This window comes from Diorhabda carinulata, chromosome 9 (assembly GCF_026250575.1).
Source record: "Diorhabda carinulata isolate Delta chromosome 9, icDioCari1.1, whole genome shotgun sequence".
Taxonomy (NCBI): domain Eukaryota; kingdom Metazoa; phylum Arthropoda; class Insecta; order Coleoptera; family Chrysomelidae; genus Diorhabda; species Diorhabda carinulata.
Window position 1 is genome coordinate 16822708 of NC_079468.1, and position 16455 is coordinate 16839162.

General features: G+C 32.9%; 2 protein-coding genes across 2 annotated transcripts in view; one reads left to right on the forward strand and one right to left on the reverse strand.

Moving 5' to 3' along the window:
* LOC130898050 (lipopolysaccharide-induced tumor necrosis factor-alpha factor homolog) overlaps positions 1 to 1677 on the reverse strand; it is a 46619-nt gene extending 44942 nt beyond the window's left edge. Inside the window, exon 1 of the mRNA XM_057807085.1 lies at positions 1219 to 1677. The gene's annotated coding sequence lies outside the window, so the exon portion shown is untranslated. The remainder of the gene's footprint in view (positions 1 to 1218) is intronic.
* An 11329-nt stretch (positions 1678 to 13006) lies between these two features.
* LOC130898147 (tigger transposable element-derived protein 4-like) lies at positions 13007 to 15673 on the forward strand. Its single transcript, XM_057807216.1, has 2 exons — positions 13007 to 14416; positions 15317 to 15673. The coding sequence occupies exons 1-2, from the start codon at positions 13007 to 13009 to the stop codon at positions 15671 to 15673; spliced, it is 1767 nt and encodes a 588-aa protein (XP_057663199.1).
* The last annotated feature ends 782 nt before the right edge of the window (positions 15674 to 16455 follow it).

The following is a 16455-nucleotide window of genomic DNA, read 5'->3' on the forward strand; positions in this document are numbered from 1 at the left end:
TCAACTTAAAATCTTAAGCAAGCACGTCCGTTCACAAAGAAATATCACTTAATATTGACGTTTGTTTATTCATATATTGCAAATTGACCAATACATAGAGCAGGTATAAAATAGTTTTACTTCAATAAAAGAAAGGTACGCAGATGTTCGTTAAGGTCGTATGACAATCGAGAAAGTTTGACTGTATATATTTCTTTGTCTAACACAATATGGAATACCTTTCAGCCCTAGTGTTGAAGTATGTATATGAAATTTTATGAAAAACTGTTAGAAAAAAGTGATACAATATTCTTTGTTGGCAATTTTTTAAGCTAGTAATTTTATAACCACAATTTTTTTAATAATTGTTAACTAGATATTAATCACGAAAATCCATTCGTTGTGACCTTTGAACCAAAGTAACATTTTTAACGGCTTATGTATCAAAGGGTTTTTTCTAAACTTCGGTTTGTTTTTTTGTCTTCATTTTCCGTGAAGTAAAAAAATAAATAAGGAGAGATTCTTTGTATCTGAACAAACGAAAATCTATTTTTCAAGAATAACTCATTAGATACTGTTTGGTTATACTAAATTGTACTAAAGTATAGTTTATACCCTCACTGATTAGTACGCAAATATTGACGTACCTTACATAAGCTCTGGTTTGTTCTTGTTTAAATAAAATGCTGATAGTGTAGATTGAAACGAAACGGACAAACGAACAGATCCACTAACATCCCATTTTACTTTCATCGTTTTTGTTTTGCTTCTTTGTAAATGTCGGGTGTGTTCGTTTGACTAAATATTGAAAATATATATGACGTTGCGAATAAATGCCAAATAGAGTTCTCGCTTTTTATAATTCATCAAGCCACATTTTTGTTTTAAGGTTAGTTACAATCGCAAATATTTTCTAAACTCTCGTATAACGTACAAATAGGGACGAAGACAATCTAATCTAAATTCGGCTTTGATCCTAACTCAAAAATTTTTGTGAAGGGTATACTTTACAGCAAAAACAAATAAATACTTAATTCAACAGATCCGAATTTAAAAGTAGTTATACTTCGAACTTTAAGAAAACATTAAACGTGGGAATGAAATTAATAATATAAAAATTTATAGTTTTTTATACAATTCGCATTACTTGAAACAAATTATTAATTTAATAAATCTGTCAATATTGTTATATAATGAACATCATCTAATTCAATTTATAAAAAGAAAACTTGAACTAACCTTGTATTTTTAAAAAAACTTCACTGAACGCAAAATGAACACACTGCACACACCAATGTCGTAACTAAAAATGTTGGTTGGCTTCGAACTGAGCTTGTTTGTTATTTGGCCTCGATTTTCAAGTGATGAACTCGGCGATGGGTAGAAGTATAGAGACTCTGGCAAACAATATTTAATGACGCAATGTATATGCATTCAGCTCTTATCTTTAATAAATTTATTGTGAATAATGTTTATCGGAAAATATCAGTTGATAAGTTACTTAGATACAGAGAAATAATAATTATACATAATTTCATAGAATTTACCAGCAAATGATATACAGGGTTATCCATTATAACGGTCCATATGTTTATTATCGTATGTTATTGACTATGGGAAAAAACTTTGAATGAAAGTTGGCTGAATCACTTAACCTTCCATAAGTCGCGCGTGTATCTACGAGATACATGGCTAACTAAATATTTATTTATGTAATAGCTCTAGAAAATGCAGATTTGCAGTAGTTCTTGGCAGATGTATCTCGAAGCCTTTCCTAGAACTACAATCGGCTGATTTCACTTTTACAACCCCTGGCCACCCTAAACCCGTTTGACCGCCGGATTTGTATCTGCTAGATACAGCGCGACCAAAAGCGGCAGTTTATATTCAGATTTAGTTGGGATAAGTTCTCGTTCATTTCGACGTTTTGTAATTATTCAAACGTAAATTTTATTGTTTTTAAGTGTTTATTTGTTTATTTGGATATACAAAAAATATAATAATATAATTTTATAACAACACAAAATCCGGCGTTGATGTGGTCGACAATCTTTGCGCTACTTATAATGTTGCTAGATCAACTAAGAGGTTGCCTATGGTAATTTTTTACCATTTACTGAACGTAGCTGGAATCATCTCGCCGGGTGATATTTCTTGGAAACAAAAATACGTTTGTCACAAGAGCAGAATATTTGAAAAAATTAGGACTAGCCTTGCTAGACGAACAACTAAAAGTGAGGGCCCAAATAAAAAGTCTTCCACGACAAACCAAAGATTTGCTCAAAAATTACAAAACCTTGGAAGCACAACAAGAAGTTCAAGAGGCAACACCTGGACCAAGTAAAAGAAAGCGATGCGTAAAAAATAAGAAAACGTCAGTGTCTGCATATTGTTATAAAAAATGTGGAAATCATTTATGTATAAAACTTCATACAAATATGATTTGTAATAAATGTTATAATAAAGAAATTGAAGAGGGTGATTACTCCGATTAATTTTATAAGTTTGTAAAATATTTTGAATAAATAATGTAACTTTAAACCTAGTTCTGTTGATAACCTAATTAAAATTTACACATTTTACATATAAAATAATTATTTTTTTTACTTGAAAAAATGTTAAATTAAAAGTGGAGAAAAGAAGTATTCATATAAAATTTGCTGTATTAATATATTAAAAATAATAATAACAAAAAAAATGTATTTGATATATGTATCTGCTAGATATAACGCGACCAAATACGTTAGAAATACCTACGCATTAACTAAGGTTAATAAAATACTCAGTACTGCGCAAACTTTAGGTAAACGCAATTAATTAATAGGTTTTTTGAATGGTAAACCATATATTTTAAAAATGTTGTTAAAGGCTCCTTTTTTTATTTTATATTTTATACAAAAAATACTTTGACTGGCTTCGTTATTGGTCCCTGGGAACCTGGGAATGTAGTGCGGTATATGAAACTTGCAAATGTTTAAGATTTGCGACAAGCGTATCTTCGTTAATTTTGGTTCGTTTCGAATGCTGAGGATAGCATTAGACATAGCTGAGTATTGAAATCATTTTTAAAAGGAAAAATGTACCGCGCTTTGGGGACCGGTAACACACAGACATCACCATTTGTTAATCTGGTGCGGGAATGGCTCTGGGGGAATCGTCGTTTAGTATTATAGTTTTATTTCAATTGCACGTTTGTGTTTGTTGTGTTTTGTTGCGCTGAAAACGTTATATTGTATTAAAAAAATAATTCAAAAAGCCAATACAAATAACACAAAAAGTGTAGATTGTAACGAACCGTGTACTTCAGCTGGAAATAAACAATATAACGGAGATAATCCAAGTGTGGTAAATGCGTGTCAAGATCCAACTGAATTTTGGGACCATGTATTGGCAGAGTTGCCAGATAGTGAAAGTAAAAATGATCTCGAAGATAAACTGGATGATCCTTTTGATTCGACGATTCAGTTATGGACAAAAACTAAGTAATTTCTTCAGATGAATTGGGTAGTGATTATTATTCGATGATAATATTGAGACAGAAAATGGATTTGAGAGTGAATCGGAATCTGCAAATGATGATGAAAATAAGTGGCATGATATAGATTGGAGTGACAATGAGGCTAATGAGTTGAAACAATATCAAGACTCGCCTATATTAAATTTTAATGTTGAAGACATAAAAAATCTTTTAAACGCTTACAAGTTATTTGTAACAGGTGATCTTTTGCAAATTATAATTGAAGAAACAAATAGGTTTGCCAGGTAAATGTTATTAAATGTACATCAGTCAAAATCACGTATATGTTCTTGAATTGACTGCGACATAACTGAAATTATGTATAGTTATGGGATTAGTTGATTGTCCTGCAATAAATTTGTATTGTTCAAAAGATTCCATGTTCAGGAATGAGTTTATTACGAATACCATGGGATGAGACAGATTCCTTCTATTGAAGCGCTGTATTCATTTTTGTAATAATGAGCAGTATAATGAAGATGATCGCCTCTATAAGTTACGTGAAGTTAACAAGGGAGGCTCCAAATAAAACAATATTTTCCCAATAAAACTCGGGCATATGTAATTAATTGTATAAATTATGTACAGTTGATGGATGTACTAACCACAGCGTACTGAGTGAACAGATAGTGTACGATTTATTTGATAGTGTTAAGTTCGAACGTGGCTACTATACCGCTTCTTATATGCTGATAATTATTATTCTAGTTTAACTTTAGCCAGATCAGTGTTAAAAAATCAAATAATTTATTGTGGGAACCCACGGTCCAACAGAAGTGGTACTCCCAAAACACTACCTAAAAAAATAAAAAATGGATAAATTTGTGGTACTCAGAACAAAATCGTACGTATCATAAAATGGATGGACAAACGGCTTGTTCTGATGTTAAGTACTGATCTAGCTCATACAACCACTTTTAAACAAACAGGAAAGGAAAACTGGCAAGAGGAGCCTATACTTAAATCAAAAACATTTATTGATTAGAATAAAGCAAAAAAAGGAGTAGATTTGAACGATCAGATGAGCTCTTATCATTCCGTATTAAGAAAATCTTTGAAATGGTACCGAAATTATGATTTGAATATTTGATAGGAACAGCAATTCATCAAAATAGTCTATAACATAGTTTAAACGAAGATTGGTACGGGAGTTACTTGTTACTCTAGTAGTACAAGAAGAAACAACTACATCCAAAAGAGTTCTGCATACTTTTGCTATGATAAATTAAGAGAAACACATTCCAACCGGGAATGTGTTTATCTTGCTTTAATAGCATTCATAAAAAATACTTAGTAATTGTTTTTCCTAACAATAGATTTAGTTTACAAATAGCATTCATATTAATAAAGCATTATGAAGTGTTTCATGTTGTTTGATGTTTGTTTGTTTGATCTAAAACTGTAAAAAATAGTAAGCTACCTCACATAATAAAAACTCTTTAACACGACAATAACTATAAAAATTGGAAAGCGTCAAACCACCGGTCCCAGGGGACCGTTAATACACAGTTGCAGGGCTCATATACAGTCAACCTGTTGAAAGTTTATTTCAACAGAATTTTATCAAATACTTATAAAATTTTTATTTATCAATATAAAGATTAATTATATAATTCAATGTAAATCTAGTTATTTGTAAAAATTTTCTTCTTCTTCTTCTTCCTACTCCATTTTAGGCAGATTGCCTGTTCATTCTTCGCAGCATGCCTATTGCCTCAATTGATGGTAACATTATCACTCCATTTTTTTCGTAGTCTTCCCATACTTTTTCTCCCCAGTGGTGAGTTGTCTCGTGCTATCCTTACTATTCTGTCCTCGCTCATTCTGTGTTCGTCCCAATAGAGCTTCCTGCTCAGTATCCATTCGTTAATATTTTCCACTCTGCATTTTTGCCTTATGTCGTCGCTATGTTTCCTGTCAAGGAGCGTTTTTCCATTAATTTTTCGTAGGACTTTCATTTCACTTGTTTCCAGTACCTTTTTTGTTTTTGCTGTATCAGGCCGAGTTTCTGCTGTGTACTTCATTATGGGTCTGATTCAGTTTTGTAGGTTCTTGACTTGATCTCAATACTTATGTATTTGTTTTTCCTTATAGTGTCGTTCAGACATCCGGCTGCTCTTGCTGCTTTTATTTTTTTTTTTTATATTTACACAAATCTGGTAATTTTGCTGCTGATTTGCCTGTGGCCTAATAAACGAAAAATCAAAAGAGGTAGAGTAGAGGGTCTAATATAGACCTTAGATTTTGTGTATTATGATTAATTTTAAAGACCAAACTGGCAAATGTTCAAGGACGGAAAAGAAGTAAATGGATATTTATTCAGCTTCAGGTCATTAAAAACGTTGACAACGAATTTCTATCGCTTTGAGGAGTTTGTAAAATAATCATGGATATCATGAACATTTTCGTATTTGAAATAACTAAATGTCATTAAAAGTATGATTACTCGTTTTTAATAACATTGTTACTAGGACAAAAATATCCATCAAAATATCTGTTGCTATTTAACAAAATCAACGATGATATCATATTTCTGAATTGGGACACCCGGTTACATTATAATTGTATGTAAAAAATATTAATTGATATACTGAATTCATTCCAAATTACAGTCTCTCTCTGCATATTAATGTTATTTTTATATATTTGGAGGACCGGAAAGTAATGCCAGTCTTTTATTGTCATTTCTCAGCTAATTTTGTGTCAACGACATTTTTAATCTACTCACTTCTAAATAATTGAATAATTGATTATCAAACTTTTGTTCCGGTAACTCCAGTCAAAATATATTAGATGATGACAATAAAAGAGATGTTGAAGTTAAATCGGTTTCTAGTAATTAGGACGATTCATCTTTTCAAGAAAGCATTCCACATTTAATTAATCAAGCTGAATTGAAAGATATCATTGGGTATTCACAATTATCAAGATCTGATCCAAAAATTCTTGAATCTTTTTTACAACAATGGTCTTTGTTAAAATCAGATATGAAAGATACATAGTTTAGAAGTAGTAGTAAAGTTTACTCGCAATGTTTCAAAAGAGAAAGGAAATATTATTGTACAAATATCCCGGCACATTTCGAAGCTCTAGGAATATATAAATAAGCATGTGATCTAGTGATATCAGAAGAGTATATTCCGCCATTTATGCATAAATGACAAATATGAATCTCTATGTTCAGACCAACATCATTAGACGCATTAGTGGAAGCAAATCCATGTGAGACAATCGAGAAACTCTGCAATACTCTTAACCAGAATTGGTCGATCATCCAAGAATATTTGCAGCAAATTGGAAAAAATTAACAAGTGCTTGAGTTCCTTAAATATGACGGAAAAGAACAAAGCCAACCGATCCACACAAGTAACGTATTCCTTCAGTAGCATCATGAAAAACCGATTACTGATGGCTATACGGGTCCTATACGATAACCCAAACTGCAAAAGACAGTGGATCTCTACAGAAAAATTACCATGAAGTACTGCGAAGCCGTGTTTACATCCTAAAAAGGCGCTTCTGTCTGGTTGGTGGAGTATATGTGTCGAAACATGGAAAAAACTTCAATGCAGAACTTTATTGTGAATAATTGGATCGAGTGAACCAATCTGGCGATTGGTGATTAATGACTTGAGGTGAGAGTGCCCACCCACCATATTCGCACAATATAGAACCCTCGAATTTTCATTTATTCATATTTATTCATACAGCGCTATAGTTAGCACAACCCAGGAATATGACCTTCTTATGATGATTATTATAGTGGTTATGTTCCATCTATCAATTATTTTTTATAATTTAATCACCAGTTCAATAAAGCTCATCTAGTTAAGGTCAATTAAACATGGTCACGATAGTGTGAATAAATACAGTCTATTCATAAAACGAGTTACGGATAGTGTAGTCCGACAATTTATATGTATTACAATATTTACAATTCAATCCATGTCTTGAAAAATAACAATGAAGTGAAAACTTCAGAAAAGTGGTTCGTGCTGGCATTTAATATTAAAATTCCAAATAACTTTTATCAGAAACAAATAATAGAAAATAAACATTGTTAAGCCGGTACCACACGATTAGCCCAATGCTTCCAACGCTGGTATGATTGAACGCATCGTGTTGTCTAAATGCTTATGTCATTCGACTAATGTTTTGCTTCCAGCGTTGGCATTGGAACTTTAGCCATGAAAAGTCGGTTTTTTGAACCGCGCCAGCATTGGAACCAACACTTGTTGAGCAACTACACACATTTCTTGTTCTCTGGCGCGTGAACGCTACGTGTTTAATATAAAAAACCAAAGTTGCCAGTATCAAGTTTATTTTAAACTAATTCATATCTGTTGCTCATCACTTTTTTACCACGTTTTCATTTCTTTAAGTAAATATAGGTTATAAATATTCGTTTAGCCGTACGTTGGAGCGCGAATGTTGCGCAAACGTTAGTATCAACGTGTAATACCGGCTTTAGTAGATGTCATATACGAGTACGTTATTGATACACGTCAGTAAACTTTATAATAAATAGTAAGTAGTTATTCAAATATTAAAATCAGTCTTGTATAAAACTCGTTATCAAAAACTCCTAATGAGACAATGTTAATTAAACAAAATAATCCCAAGTGAATTTCTCAATGTCACAAAACAAAGTCATTTATATGGTGAAAGTAATAAATTTGGTGATTATATAAAATTACCGGTGATTATACATAATCACCACTGAATTTGGTAAATATGATAAATTATTTCATATTTATCAAATTTACCGGATAGTAATTAGTAATGGGAAACGTGATAAAAGTCCCTAACTTTACGAAAGTTCGTTCAGTTTCTGCAGCTGCTTGACACGTGACAAGTCAGTGATTTTCGCCACCCTCTCGTAAAAAATAAAACATTGAATAATGGCTGGTATGTTTGAGCGTTTCAATTTCAAATTACTGAATATATTGGATATAAAAAAACCAACAGTGGGTAGGTTAGGTTAGGTTAAGTTAGATAGTAACTACTCAAAATAAATCTGCACTCTATTCTACTAGGTCCAATAAGCAGGGTCCGTTGATTTAAATCTGATCATCCATCAGTGTTGAAAATGATGTTATACCTACTTGAGACGTAAATCCTGAATCTCCATTTATTATAACATTTTTCCACTTAATTATTCATTAAATATCACTTAAATGACAATCTCATGTCTTCTCTCGAATCAAATAGTAATTAAATTTGACTTTCATTAACATACAAATAATTAAATAATAAAATGTATCATTTATTTTTAATTCTTGTTTCAAAAATGTAATCTCATTACAGACCTGGAAATACTAACCCCACTATCTGACCTTCCTATTTATAGTTAGTTGTAATATAAACGGGACCCGTTTCGTTCTCAACGGAACAAATATCTGTTGACAAGCAATGATACAGCCACAGCTGTACTTTAAAAATAAATTTCACGTGCGATAGTGAGCAAACACACACACACGGTGAACGAGTGCCATCGAAACCCTCCAAAAACACCCTAATCCCAGACTTGCAAAGGAAAAGAGTCATTCTTGAAATAAACTACATCCTAGATGAAAATGTCACGATACCACCCAAAAACAATCCAGCTAGTCTCTATCTTCCCAAAGGACACTAGGCATCCAAGGAAAAAAACAGACTCGACCAGTAGTGAAGACAAATAGTCCACCTATTAGAAATCCTGCAAATCCGAAGACAGAAAGAAACCGAAGAAGAGTGAAGTGTATGACACCATCCTGAAGAATAGATAAGTATATTCGGGCATTGCCACTAAATCCATGGATGTAGGAGCAGTAAAGTATACTGACGATCTTATCGAAGGAAATGTGGGTTCTGGATGGGAATGCATAAATCTTTGACGGATGCATTTTGGAAGGAGCGGGTTTGGACTAGGTGTATCTACCTACGCAACAATTTTTTAGTGTAGAGAATAATGAAGGATTCAGTATTAACCTTTCGCCGAGGTATGTATGATTGTGCGCTCTACATTCTGCACCGGCAATTTCAAAAACGATTCGACGCATAAAGATAAGTCCAAAATGAAATTTGTGACACTCCGTTTACAGCAGCAATCCTTTTAAGCCAGTACCATCTTCAATAAGAAAGCTTCTACATGATTTACACGATGATATATCAACCATTAATTGATAAAATAGGATCGTTTACTATATAGTCTTTTTGCGATCCACTGCTTCATTTATTACTTATATACAAAGCTTAGTACACTCTATTTACTTAATTATATGTCAAAGATAAGCGAATTTGATGACTATTTCACTTAAAGGAGATATAAATATCAGTATAAGATATCAAATTATTATTTAACAAATGTTAAATTAGATTGGGACCAAGTCGAAACTAGAATTAGATTGAGCGCTCAACACTCTCTGCTCGCTACCTTGAAAATGGTTTGTTATTCTCAACTTTCAAGATAGGACGCAGTAAAAAGAAAATATTCTCAAAATACTGATATCTTGAATAGCTTACATGTTGGCCTATGTTACTTTTGGTATAAAATTTGTACTGCCAATAGGTCTTTACAAAAGTTCAGTTTGTTCCATGAAGTGACATGGCTACATGACAGCACTATTCGGTAATTTTAAAGCGACTAACTTCCAAAGTAAGGGTTCCAGATGTTCATATTAATAAGGTTTGCTCCAACCTGCTAATCGGGACCGTACTTGGAACGGTTATCGGAAGCGTTTATAGATATTTTTGCGCAATCTTCGGCTATACACGGCTCTTGTAACAGTACCCATCAAAAACCGTCCTCGGTACGGTGACGATTCTGCGCAATAGAGATTACGGGCAGTTACCGTTATACGAACGATTCTGTTTCGCGTTCCAATCGACTTAGGTATCGTTTGTGAACCGTTTCAGGGACGGTCTTTTCTGTACTTGGTTGATAGCAAGTACTGTTACAAGAACCGTGCATAGCCGGAGATTGCGCAGAATATATCTACAAACGCTTGCGATAACCATTCCAAGAACGGTCCCGACTAGGAGGTTGGAATCGTCCGTAATCTCTATTGTGCAGAATCGTCACCGTACCGAGGACGGTTTTTTGAAGGGGTTGGAACGAACCTATAATATTGAGTGAAAAAACACGCGAGAAGTGTAAAGATCATACACACTGCAGGTCTAAGGTGATATTTACCACACTTTGTTAAACTTATTCTGTTAGTTTGAATGCAATTTAATTTTCAGTAACATTCAATTAACCTGTTGAATTACATTTCGCGTACTTTCTCGCTTTTAATGGCAATGGATGATTCACTAAAAATCATGGTAATATATATGATTGACTTAAATTTTTGTTTGAAACAGAATGATTTCGAACTTTTAAATCAAACTTAACCAATATATAGCGCTACAAGAAGCAAAAGGGAATTATAATTTTGCCAAAATATGGATTTATTAATTTCAAAGAAATTCATTAAAACAATGGAGTTGATGAGAAAAATTATATTAATAACATTGGAACGATTTGAAATTTCTTTGACTGATTGACATTGAATGATCTTGCAGTCAAATGGTCGCAGGCTTAAGTCTGACTGGAAAAATACAATTTTGCATTTTCATCATTTATTTTTATTCAAATTAACTTGGTTTTACAAATTTCATGATGCTTTTTTTGTAAAATTCAGCATTCAGCCAAATGAGGATTCTAATGTGAAATAGTTTTGATATTTCAATAATTCATAAATGCTTGGTAGATCGAATGTTACTATGGATTTGAATAAAAAGTTTATTTTTGAAAAAATTTTTACTCTATAACTATTTTTAGTCTTAAACATCGCAACATTTAAAAATTAACTGACGGTTTCATTTTTAAAAGATAAATTTAATCCCGTCAAATGACTAAAAAGTTGAATGTGTAACCTCTAGTTGAGTTCAAATTTCTGGAACCGTTAACAGTGTAATTTTTATTGTAAGTTCTGCTCTATTGGTTGTTAAGAGTGTGTTCAGTATAAACTTAAGTATATTAAAAGGATTATACTGTATGGAAATACAACTAGCTTTCAATCAACGAATCAAGTGCGGGATTAGGGCATATACTTATTTATGTATATACATATTCATTATTTATATGAATATGCTCCGTTTTATTGATTATTGTTATATTTTAGAAAATAACCATAGGAAAAAATAAGGCTGAGATGGGAATCGTGAAAGCACTTGATGATGAGGTGGTTCAATAGTTCATAAATGCTTGGTAGATCAAATGTTACTATGGATTTGAATGAAAAAGTTTTTTCTTGAAAAAATTTTTACTCCAAAACAATTTTTGGTCTTAAACATCGCAACATTTAAAAATTAACTGACGGTTTCATTTTGCACAAGATAAATTTGATCTCATCACATGACTAAAAAGTTAATTGTGTAACCTCTGGTTGAGTTCAAATTTCCGGAACCGTCTGATGCCAATAACTTGGTTTTCGAAACGCGCTTCGACAGTATAATTGTTATTTTGAGTTCTACTCTATTGGTTAGGTTCAGTATAAACTCTATGTCTATGAAAAAGATTATACTGTATGGAAATACAACTAGCTTTGAATTATCGAATCAAGTCTCTTCTGTTTTAAAATTAATTTTTTTTGATAATTTTTAAAAGAAAGATAATTTTTGACGTTTCGACCTTTTCTTTAATTCTTTATCAAAATATGATATTGACACTGACAATTTGCTTATTTATATTGATCTATAGATCACTTACAATATGAATATCAAAATAAGGATGAAATCAGCTTAGAACTTTGTTCCAATAAGAAAAATTAATTTTTCCTTGGTCCTTACATCTCAAATATATAGCAGTAATCAATTAAATTATTTGTAGGTTTATTAGAATTAGCAAAATAGAGTATAATGATTTTTATTAAATCAAAAAAAAACTAATTTTAAAACAGAAGAAACTAAAATCAAGAACATTTAGATGCATTAATAAATCAAAAGGTCTAAGAATATATATATATATATATATATATATATATATATATATATATATATATATACACACTGGATATCGTTTATAACAACCTCGGTTATAACGACGTATCGGTTATAGCGACCATATTTTCCGGACCCGTGATTCTACAAGCCTTAGCAACGCATTTTTGATCGGAAATAACGACCTCGGTTATAACGACTGATCGGTTATAACAACTCATTTTGGTAAGACCCACCAAACTAAAAGATCGGTTTTAGCGACGCCGTTCCTGTAATTCATAAGGAGACATTGTCTACAAAAGCCTTTATTTTTCTAGGAAACCCCTTTTGATAGAAAATCAGGTTTTAAACTGGTGAGGACTTTTCTGGGTGTTTACCAGTAATTCATAAGGAGAAAATTGCGTACAAAAATCCCTAATTTTTCTAGGAAACCTTTTTCGATCGGGTTTTGAAGTGGTGGGGACTTTTTTGACTGTTCACTCTTTGCTTATGTAGTTTAACTTTAACATTCAAAGGTGCAACTCTGTGTGGTAACTTGTGAACATCATGTTTAAAAGAAAAACTTTTACGTTGGAGGAGAAATACCTCATTTGCTGCCGTCTAGAGAATGGAAAAACGAACGTCAGCCTAGCAAAAGAATTAGAGGTGAGTCACTCTACAATATCATCCATTTGGAAAAAAAGAGATGAGATAAAAGACATTGTTCAAAAAGGGGATTCATTAAAAAAAAAGAAACTCCGTAATTCCACTAACGAGAATGTGGATCAGTTACTTTTGAAATGGTTCAAAATCCAACGCAGTCGTAATATTCCGATCTCTGGCCCAATTCTGCTAGCAAAAGCGAATGATTTTTTAAAATCTATCCCCCGTAGTTCCAGGGAATCGGAAGAAATTATTTCCAGAAGTTGGGTCCAACGGTTTTGCGTTAGGCATGCCATTGTTTTTAAAAAACTTAGTGGGGAAGCCGCGGGAGTCCCATCGGCAACATCTGATGATTGGCTATCCAAAGTTTGGCCTACTATTCGAGAAGGCTACAGTGATAGTGACGTATTCAACGCTGATGAGACAGGTTTATTTTATAAACTTACGCCTGACCGTACCCTTCACTTCAAAGGAGAAAAATGTTCAAACGGGAAACTTTCGAAAGAAAGGATAACTGTTTTAGTTGCTGCAAACATGAGTGGATCAGAAAAACGTAAGCTTTTCGTGATAGGAAAGTCTAAGAACCCGCGTTGCTTCAAAAATGTAAAAAATTTGCCAGTCGATTATTACAATAACCAGAAAGCCTGGATGACAACCGATCTGTTCAATAAATTCCTTTTAGACTGGGACAAGGAATTGAGGAAAAAGCGCAGAAAGATTTTGCTACTCATCGATAATTGCCCTTCTCATATTAATTTGAGAGATTTTGAATTTATAAAGGTTGTATTTTTACCACCTAACACAACGTCCGTTCTCCAGCCAATGGACCAAGGGATAATACAGAAGATTAAAACCAATTTCAGAAAGCAGCTTGTTTTACGGTTTCTTCAAGATGTGGAGGAAAATCGGGAAACAAAAATTAGCATCCTTGATGCTATTATAATGGTCCACCAAGCTTGGGAAGATGTACCTGCGACAACAATCACAAATTGTTTCAAACATTCTGGTGTGCTGGGAAATCAAAATGAGGAACAACCGTCAGAACCAGCCGAAACTAACGCACTGGATGAACCTGAGTTTTTGCCGTGGTCCGAATCCTTAGAACTGCCAACCTTAATAAATAAAGATGTCTTAGCAGACTATGCAAAAATTGACGAGGGTCTCCACACGGAACAAGATATTAGTGATGAGGACCTTATCAATGAACTTGACGCCGATATTGAAACCGACAATGGAGAAGAGGATGAAGAAGAACAACTTGACATCCCACCGTTAACCGACGCATTGAGGGCGGCACAACTTTTGAAGAAATTTGTGATGTGTGACAATCAATTTTGTACTCAGAATATAAAATCTGGACTTGATGAAATCAAAAAAAAATTTCGCGCGAGTTTTATCTAAAAAAATGTAAAAAACAAAAAGTTATTACCGATTACTTTTCAGCTCGAAATTGATTTTCCTTTTATTTATGTTAATTATTTTAAAAAATTAAGTTTTATATCATTATCAATAAAAAATTCTATTATTATTATGTTGACAATGTGTAATTGATTTAACAAAATTCCTATTTCACATTTGCTTAATGTAGATGTCATGATCGGTTATAACGACGATCGGCTATAGCGACCAAATGTGCCTGGTCCATTGAAGGTCGTTATAAACGATATCCAGTGTATATATATATATATATATATATATATATATATATATATATATATATATATATATATATATATATATAATAGTATCAATCGTAGCAGTGACTTATACGTATTATTTTAATTTTTCTGTGCATCTATTACGTTAATTTTACTCTCATCGTGAGTTTATTATTAATTTCCAGTGCAATAATTATTTTTCCATATTTTATTAATAACTGATAAAGACAGTTTTAACTATTAGTTAATTAAGTGATCTCATATAAATAAACACGTGTTGTGATCTCCCGTCAACAACGGCCATTACCGTACCTGTATATATTGTACTTAACGCTTTTTGAAAATAGTTTTAATAAGCGTGTATGAGTTTAATAAATATACCTTTTTCATTATTGTGAAAGGTAAGTCAAATAATAAACAAATGAATACAATATAATAATAATAATAATAAATCATTACCAGAAATAAATAATAGTTTAAAAAACCTAAAAGAAATACGCTTTAAAGAAAATCCAACTCAAAAATAGAAAATAAATTTTAATAAATTTCATTACAGTTAGCAATGCCAAAAAGACGTAAAGGGGCCAATTTGAGTCGTAGAACAACCAATTCAACAGTCATGCGAGATATACGAGCACGAAGGTCTTGCGAACAAATCCAACAAAATAATACAGATGTGCGTGCAAGCATGGCGCAGTTACGTGAATCACTATCGCAAGAGGCGCGAGATGAACGAAATCAACAAAGACAATTAGAACGAAGAGAAACGCGCAGATTCATAGTAAACAGACATAGAGGCATTGACCAACAACGCCAACAAGTTCTTCGAGCATTTACATCAGATTCGTCATTCATAAGTGGCTGGCAGAAAGAGCGATTTTGGCAAGTAAAAATGTGGACGTCAATGGATTAAATTTAAAGATACAACAGTTGTTACCTGGGGACTTGATGTCATATAAATCTACCGATGCAGTTTGTGATACCAACGAGACTGTGAATTATCCAATTGAGTTTTTAAATTCGTTGGATTTGCCAGGCATGCCACCACACAATTTACAATTGTGTGTTGGATCACCGATTATTCTCCTTCGTAGCTTAAACCCACCACGGCTATGTAATGGCACACGATTAGTCATTAAAACATTAATGAAAAACTTTATAGAAGCCATCATCTTGTTTCAAGGCGAAAATGTGTTGCTGCCACGAATCCCTATGATTCCGACAGATGTGCCAATTGAATTCAAACGCACTCAATTTCCAATTAGATTGGCATTCGCTATGACGATCAATAAGTTACAAGGCCAGACATTGTCTGTATGTGGCTTAGATTTGAAAACACCATGCTTTTCCCATGGACAACTATATGTGGCATGTTCTCGCGTGGGAAAACCATCCAGTTTGTTTGTGTTGGCTAAAGACGGACTAATTATTTTTGATATTTAGATAACTAGCAAGAAGAAGCTAGAAACGAGGGCGGAGACTGCCACTACTAAGCGGATTCTTAGAACGATCGAGATGAAGACATTACGCTCAATCACAGGGAAAACATTAAGAGGCAGAATAAGGAGCAATGAAATTAGAAGAATGTGTGACGTTCCGGATATAGTGAGATGGGCCAGAACTAGAAGAAGAGCATGGAGAGATCATATCAATAGAATGGACGACGATCGACTGGCGAAAATCGCAAAGGAAGAA